This window comes from Haemaphysalis longicornis, unplaced genomic scaffold (genome assembly GCF_048455015.1).
Source record: "Haemaphysalis longicornis isolate Haplotype H1 unplaced genomic scaffold, Haemaphysalis longicornis Haplotype H1 scaffold_12, whole genome shotgun sequence".
Classification (NCBI taxonomy): domain Eukaryota; kingdom Metazoa; phylum Arthropoda; class Arachnida; order Ixodida; family Ixodidae; genus Haemaphysalis; species Haemaphysalis longicornis.
Window position 1 is genome coordinate 1,910,966 of NW_027526225.1, and position 8,176 is coordinate 1,919,141.

The following is an 8,176-nucleotide window of genomic DNA, read 5'->3' on the forward strand; positions in this document are numbered from 1 at the left end:
AAACACGTTCCGAGACCAGTGTTGCCACCTCTGGGCGTCAGATATCCACTAAAAAGCCATAAGAAATCCGCCAGATTCCGCTAGATTCTAAAACATATCCGCTAAATTTTCCGCTAGGGCCTATTTTATTAGAAAAACAGTGCAATTTTGTATGATAAATACCTTTATCTTTCTTAGAATCTCCCAAAAACTGCGAGAGCTGAAATAATATATAAAAGAGTCTTCCAAAGAGTCTAACTAGAAAACTTGAAGCTTCAGTGCTGCGGTGGTCGTCATTTGTCAACCTCATCACAGATGAGGCTAAAAGTTATAAATGTTCACACTGATAAAAAAAAGAACTCACAGGTCAACAAAAAACACATCGAGGTCTTCGTCGCCGCTGTCGTCTTCTGATATCATCTCCACAGGAACTTGTTCAGGTACTTGTTCAGGGACCAGAAAGGAGACTTGGTTGCACATACGTTGCAGATGTCCCGATGGCACTAAGAACTGCCGCGGGAAGTTCGTAATCAAAACAACGTTTCTGGTGTCGCTTCAGCCCCGCTCTTACGACGAAGATGGCCTTTCTAGTTTCAGGCTTCATCTTGTTCCGCAGGTTGGATTTTAGTATTTTAAGCTGACTAAAAGTCATCTCTACTTCGGCATTTGAATACGGCAGCACGAGCATCGACATGGCAAATCTGGCCAGCTCGGCGAACAGGTTTTCGCCGCAGGCGTCCTTACAGGAGTGAACTTCACACCAGAACGACTGCGTGGATGATATTTACCTCCAGTTCAGAAGGGTGATTTTGCTTCACTGGTTTTAAATTTTTTCTATTGTCTCAGGGGGCACTGCCATTGCTTCCAGCAGAGGAATCAATGGCTCCTTCACGACGCACAAAGCGTTTTCGATCGATACGAGTGATGTTTCCTGGAGAACTGTGATCTTGTAGGGAAGTCGCTGTTTGATTTGATCTACTATCGTCGTAATAAACCTTATGCAGCTTTCTCGCATCACAGCTTCATCTGCGAGAGAGGACCCGTCGGTCTTCTGAGCTTTCACGTTGTTAACGTACGTCTCAAACACGTAGCCCAGATATGGCTTGGGGTTCAAGTGGTCCTCAAGTCTGAACGTCAGAACTTCAATCTGCTCTGTCGGAATGACGACTTTTTTAAACAAGCTTGAAAGCAAAGTCATAAGGTCTTTCTTGCAGGACTACTTTGAATCGGTGCACTGCGCGAGGTATCCGCTAGAAATCCGCTATGTATGAAAATGGCCCGCCAAAAAATCCACTAGCCGCTAGACTAATTTTTCCCCCGTCAGGACAAAATGAAATTCGCCAGATTTAGCGGAAAATCCGCTAAATTGGCATCACTGTCCGAGACATGTTTCCGATTTCTGTCACGCTGCAGTGCGGTGAATGCGGCAGCGCCTCACACAATCCGAAAGAGCAACAACGACAGTTCAGCTTTGAGAAGCGCACAAACCGAAACTAGCTAGAAACAACCGAGTGAAAACGAAGGGAGCAATCTCAGGATGCCGAAACGCGTCGAAAGAGGTGTCCCCTGAACGGGAACTTGAGACCTCTCCTCCATGTGTACCGTGGACCGCACGCCGAATCTCGCCATACTGGTACGCACAGAAAATCGGATAACGCAACGTCACAGTGAGGAGGTATAGCAGGCGAATTGCTCAACAGAGTGAGCAAGGCTGAGAGGGAAACGTTACAACCTACCTTCATGTCGAGAGGCCGGGGGGCGCAGCGCAGCGGGGAAGGGTACGATGGATCACACAATCTCGGCTTATGCATCCAGTGTGCCCGTACTGGTGAAAGCTGGGAGGAGAGAAAGAGAGTTAGGGAGAGGCGAGGGGAGGGGGTGCGCAAAGTTACACCCCCTTCTCTTGTCAGCCGCTCCAAGCGTGGTCGGCAGCGGACACATATAGCACGCAACTTCTGATATAAATATCCAGAGAAGGGTGCCTGCCGGCGTTTCGGCTTCTTACTTGAATGTATTCGCAACGGGAAAGAGGGCAGAGACGGTTGCGAACAGGGAATTTCCTTCTTTCCACCACCATGTCAAACAGCAACGGAGGCTACGATCTCTGCCGCAACGCCGAAATATACGTCACGGGGCGGAGGAGGAGGAAGGCAGCGAAGGAGCGCCGGAAAGCGAGAAGGGCCCGCGAACAATAACGGCCAAACATTGTGCCCGCGCTATCAAACCGGCACCGCAAAAACTCCACCCCTCTCCAACGTCTCCGTCCGCGGTGGTGGCGGCCGCGGCGGCGTCGTCGCTGTACGAAAAGCGGCGCCCGCCGAACTTGGGAAAGCCGTGCGGCGGAGAGGGGGCAAATAAAAGATAACGGAGAGGCAAAAGGAAGCGGGCGCATCGCGGTGGGCGTCGGCCAAAGGCAAATCCCGCCCGCGCGGGCCCCCGAGGCTCCGCCCATGCCGCCGCGAGCGTCAACGGTTCGGCCTTCCCCGCCGAACCGTTGACGCCGCGGGCGAGGAAAGCAAAACACCACTGTTCTCGGCAATAACGAACCACGCAGCCGAGCCGTGCGGAGGAGACCGACGAGCTGGGTGTTTCGGCAGCGGCGACGAACCGGGGTCCAGTGTGAGCTCGGGCAGCGCACCGCACACGTCACACACCCCCCGATGAGAGACGCGGTCGAGTTAAGCCTCCAGAGCTGCCGGGCTGCGGTCGCCGGCGGCGCACCCCGGTTTCTACCCGTGATCGCCAACGCGGCCGTGACGCACGGTTCGGTCGCCGGCGGCGGGACCGCCGGCTCCAAGCACCACCACCACCGCGCGGCCGGGGGAAACGGCATCGTCAACGGAGCCTGTGGAGTTCTAGCGGCCGGCACGACAGCGTTGGCTACCCCCTACGAATTGGCCGCGCACGACCTGGCCGCGGCTGTGGTGGCGTCACAGCACCCGCCTCTTCACCACTCAGCGCGGACTTACAATAACCAACCTCCTTCGCTGCCCATGACTTCGTCCACGACCGGGACATCGCCCTCCAAGTCTACTTCCGGGAAGTCGTCGAAATCCTCCTCATCGTCTTCTAGCTCGAAGACGAAAGGCAAGGAGGACCTTTCCACGGGCTCCGCGTCGGGAAAGACAGCGTCATCCACGGGCGACGGCAAAGCGCCTCCGGTGAAGCCGCCGTACTCCTACATCGCCCTCATCACCATGGCCATCCTTCAGAGCCCGGAAAAGCGCCTCACCCTTTCCGGAATCTGCGAGTTCATCCGGAACCGGTTCCCCTTCTACCGCGACAAGTACCCCATGTGGCAGAACTCGATACGGCACAACCTGTCCCTCAACGACTGCTTCGTGAAGATCCCTCGCGAGCCGGGGAACCCGGGCAAGGGAAACTACTGGACGCTGGATCCCGCCAGCGAAGACATGTTCGACAACGGCAGTTTCTTGAGGCGCAGGAAACGCTACAAGCGCCAGCCGCCTGACCCGCTGGGAGACAGCTTCTTCTTCGGGGACCTCCTCCGGCACCACCCCCTGTTTCCCGGGACAGCGGCCGGTCTGGTACCACCGATACCGTACCAGCACCAACAAGCGTTCCTGCCTCTGCCGATTCAGCATCCGGCGCTACACGTACTCCCGCCGATGCCTCCTGTACAGGCACTTCCGCCTATGGTACTCCCGGGGGAGAGGCGAAACAGCAAGCAGCAGGCGGTGTCGTCTCCATCGAGCTTCAGCATTGAGAGCATAATCGGAAACAAGCTGAACCAACAGAGCAGTCTTCCGAACCACCACCATCAGCAGCCACGTCTGGACGAAGCTGGCGTTCTGGCTGGGTTCTGCAGGCCGTGTTTCCAGCCGTGGCCTCCGGGATGATCGCAGCAAAGGCGCAGGTCGCGAGAAACTTTACCAGTGAAGCGAAGACCACTCACGGACAGAGAAGACGGGATTCCCTTTGGCAACGGCGTTATCGGTGTGTAACGAACCGCAGTTCGTTCGGTGAATCCCTTCGTAAACACCCGTTGAACATGGCCTGCGCACGCTCGGCTGCAGACTGCTTTCGCCAGCGCCCCCGCATACGGAGGAAGAATTGGTGGCCTCAAGTTCGGTTACATGGGCGGAGGCTGCTGCTTTAACGTGGTATACCTTCTCTGTATCGTCTTGCGCTAGAGATTTGCAACGAGATTCTTCACTCTTTCAAGCTACTCTTCAAACCAGGACATCATCGAGGTCGACGTCTCGGCGGAAAGAACTGACTTTTTCCGAATGGCGAAGACGGTCGCCGTCATGTGCAGTTCTTGTGCGTGTCACAGGACCATCGCAACGTGTAGGACCGCAGTGATGACGTCTATTGGTGCACCGCAAGTCACATCAGCATGATGCGCGCGGCGGCCCTTCGCTTCCTCAAGAGTAAGTTCATTGACGAAGACTTTCCAGAACGTTGACAGGACGAAGCATGTGCTTGGAACTGGAACCGTATTCGGACGCTTTACATACGCCCTTATATATGTATATCTCGCAGACGATATCATCGTGTCCTCTTGTCCTTTTGTATATACCCATGGCCTTAGGTGTAAATAGCCTTACATTAGCCGCTGTCAGAAATAGTCCGTAGACTCATACTCGGTGATTAACGTAATTTTCCTAATGGACAGTGTTCTCCTTCATGCATACGTGGCTGGTTCCAGATTGTGTTTCGAAAGCTAAAGAGAAAACGGAGTTGTGTCTTCCAGACGTCATGCTGTTGTTTGTCGGGGCAGGATGTAACTATACAGAATGCGTAAACACGGCCAGCAAAATATTTTGCCACCGGGACTTTGTGCCAATTTTAATTTTATCCCTATCGTATGGAGCCGAGTATATATATATATATATTGTCCGCGATAATCGCGAATTTTTGTGCAGCCTGGTACCGTTCATCTTGAAAGGAAGGCTTTGCATCGTTTCAATATCTCAGTGTTCCTTTTTTCCCCTTTATTGTGCACAACACTGCCGCCACCAGGTGGTGAATAAAACCTGCCTCCTACCGTGACGTTACGGTGTGCCTCAAGTAATTCGCTGTGCCTACGCTGATGCTTTCCAGCGGGGTATTCGCGTGGAGAAGAAAACTTCCCATGAGCGCTTGTAACATGCATGTACGTACATGGGCAAGCAATGAGGATGTCGATATTATGATGGGGAACTATGATGCCAAGGAATATTGCCATGCTTCAAAAGATTTGGGTGTATATCACTTAAAAATCAGATAAACGCAATATTACATCAGCTCAAGTAAATGTCAGATCAACTTAATGGGATTTGAGGCATTTAAGTGCACTGACTGAGTCTTACAGTTCGCCTTACTACATGAATGAGTTAGAGGAAGCACTCGAATCCTGAAAAGGGCAGAAAGAAAGACGGCTAGCTCTGCTTCCAACATTAACAACTGTGCAATATAAATTCTTGGGTTTGTGCAGCATTTTGAACTCTTGAAAGAGACAACACTCAAGAAAGAGAATTTTGTGCGAACAGACTGATCTTTTTTTAAATTTCGCAAAGGTGCGACACTATCTCACCGCAGTTTCCTTCATATACAATCAATTCTATTCGAAAGGTGTCGCCGAATTTTCGAGCGCCTGTGCTACAATGCGTTGTCTAGAACGGCTGTACTGGCTCCTAATTTGTTTACTGGGCCGGCACAAACTCAGGAATCACCAGAGATGCTGTGCCGAAATCAAGGTACCGAACATGTTGTTCCAGTTGTGATGTAGGCATTAATTAAAGGAATTGTCCAAACATTTTCAATTCGTTGCCGTATCTCATTAAAAAGACATGAATACGAAACGAAGCTTACTTTAATTAAAAAAGAAGAGACTAGCCTTTGGTAACTCCAACTCACTCAGCTTCATTGCAGTCACGAAAGAGGTTTTTTTCTCCGAAAAGCGCAACAAATTCAAAAAAAAAAAAAAACTTTCAAAGAGCGTTTGAGTGAAGTAATATTGGCAGGAGTGGAGTAATAAGGGTCAGTACTAAAAATGTAGTCATCGATTGGTTGTAGGATATAACGCGCCGACGCAACGCAGGCGATGAGGCGCGCCGTAATGGAGAGCTCCGGATTAATTTTGACCACCTGGACGTCTTTAACGTAAAAACGTAGTCATCAATCTGTGAACTGAACGTTAGCATTGCAGTGATACGGTCAAACGGAACTCGAGGCCCCAATACAACTCCCAGTCATTGTTTCTTGGCGGTGCCTTAGTCGGGCGGGCGCCAATCCCGGAGACTAGATTCTGTGACGTCATAGAGAAATTGCCGGAAAGTAGTTGGGGAGTTTCAAATTCTCATCTTTTTTCTTTAATATCTACATTGCTTGAATTTCGCGATAAAACTGGCCTTATCGGCACCAGGACAAAGCAGCCTTTTTAATGTTCTAAACTTGTATTTTGTGTTAATTGCCCCCTTCCTAAAACGTTGTTTCCCTAAAGATCCGCTAATATATTTCTAGAGTTCTATACGCGGCGCACCAGGTTAAGAGAATAACCACAGCAACGAAGAGTTTTTTTTTTTTTGCTAGTAGCCATTAACACAAAATGTAGGAGAACAAGAGTGGGTATATATTGTGTAAATTAAACGTATTGGCAAATCACGTGGTTTATCAGTCTAAGCGACATGGGCACGTAATAAACGGTATCAACGTGCACCACCGATTTAACGTTACAACTTTGGCATTGGCCTTCTGGCGTCATTATGTTCGTTCATCTCCTTCCTGCGGGCTCAAGATTAGTTGATTATTTGGTGGTACTGGTAGTGTACAGCGTTGTTTGTTGCTACCTCGCTTGAATAATTTAACGCGAAATACAACCGATTAGGCATTGCGTATACAGCTTTGCCAGTTTTTCAAAGCGTATACAGCTTTGAAAAACTGGCAAAGCTGTATACGCAATGCCGAATGACCGCAATGGTACCGGAATCTTGGAAGAACGCGAACATCATCCTAATTCATAAGAAAGGCGACATGAAGGAGTTGAAAAATTACAGGCCGATCAGCTTACTGTCAGTCGCCTACAAGGTATTTACCAAGGTAATCGCTAACCGAATTTCTGCAACCTTAGATTTCAGTCAACCTAAAGAACAAGCAGGGTTCCGTAAAGGTTATTCAACAATGGACCATATTCACACGATCAATCAGGTGATAGAGAAGTGCGCTGAGTATACTGAACCCCTATATATAGCCTTCATAGATTATGAGAAAGCATTTGACTCGGTCGAAACCCTAGCAGTCATTCAGGCATTACGGAACCAGGGGATAGATGAGCATTATGTAAGAATACTAGAGGATATCTACAATGGGTCTACAGCTACGATCATCCTGCATAGGGAGAGCAGTAAAATACCTATAAAAAAGGGTGTCAGACAAGGAGACACAATCTCTCCAATGCTATTCACAGCATGTTTACAAGAAGTATTCAGAACGGGAGCAGGTGGGAGTAAGGGTTAATGGAGAATACCTCAGTAACCTCAGATTTGCTGATGACGTTGCCTTGCTAAGTAACTCGGGGGACGAATTGCAAAGCATGCTTTCCGTACTGGGCGAACAGAGTAGAACCGTGGGACTGAAAATTAATATGCAGAAAACTAAAGTAATAATCAATAACCTCGGGACAGCACAGCGGTTTGACATAGGTGGCGAGGCAGTGGAAGTGGTAAGCGAATATATCTACTTAGGCCAAGTTGTGACCCCAGATCCAAACCATGAGGCAGAGATAATTAGAAGGATCAGAATGGGCTGGGGTGCATATGGCAGACATTCTCAGATAATGAATAGCAGCCTACCATTGTCGCTGAAGAAGAAAGTGTATGACAGCTGCATCTTACCGGTACTCACCTACGGGGCAGAAACTTGGAGGCTCACTAAGAGGGTTCAACTTAAATTGAGAACGACTCAGCGGGCAATGGAGCGGAAAATGATAGGTGTAACATTAAGGGATAGGAAGAGAGCGGAGTGGGTCAGGGAGCAAACTGGTGTTAAAGACATATTAGTAGAAATTAAGAAGAAGAAATGGACGTGGGCAGGACATGTAATGCGAAGGCAAGATAACCGCTGGTCATTAAGGGTAACAGAGTGGATCCCTAGAGAAGGCAAGCGTTGCAGGGGGCGGCAGAAAGTTAGATGGGCAGATGAGATAAAGAAGTTTGCGGGGATAAATTGGTCACAGTTGGCACAGGACCGAGGC

General features: G+C 49.6%; 1 protein-coding gene across 1 annotated transcript; it reads left to right on the forward strand.

Annotated features, from left to right (window-relative positions):
• The first annotated feature begins 2,447 nt into the window (after nucleotides 1-2,447).
• Nucleotides 2,448-5,885, forward strand: LOC144161833 (forkhead box protein D3-A-like). Its single transcript, XM_077692424.1, has one exon. The coding sequence runs from the start codon at nucleotides 2,640-2,642 to the stop codon at nucleotides 3,837-3,839; it is 1,200 nt and encodes a 399-aa protein (XP_077548550.1). The 5' UTR covers nucleotides 2,448-2,639; the 3' UTR covers nucleotides 3,840-5,885.
• The last annotated feature ends 2,291 nt before the right edge of the window (nucleotides 5,886-8,176 follow it).

Coding starts and splice junctions, on each gene's coding strand:
- LOC144161833 (XM_077692424.1), top strand. CDS start 2,640: ATGAGAGACGCGGTCGAGTTAAGCCTCCAGAGCTGCCGGGCTGCGGTC.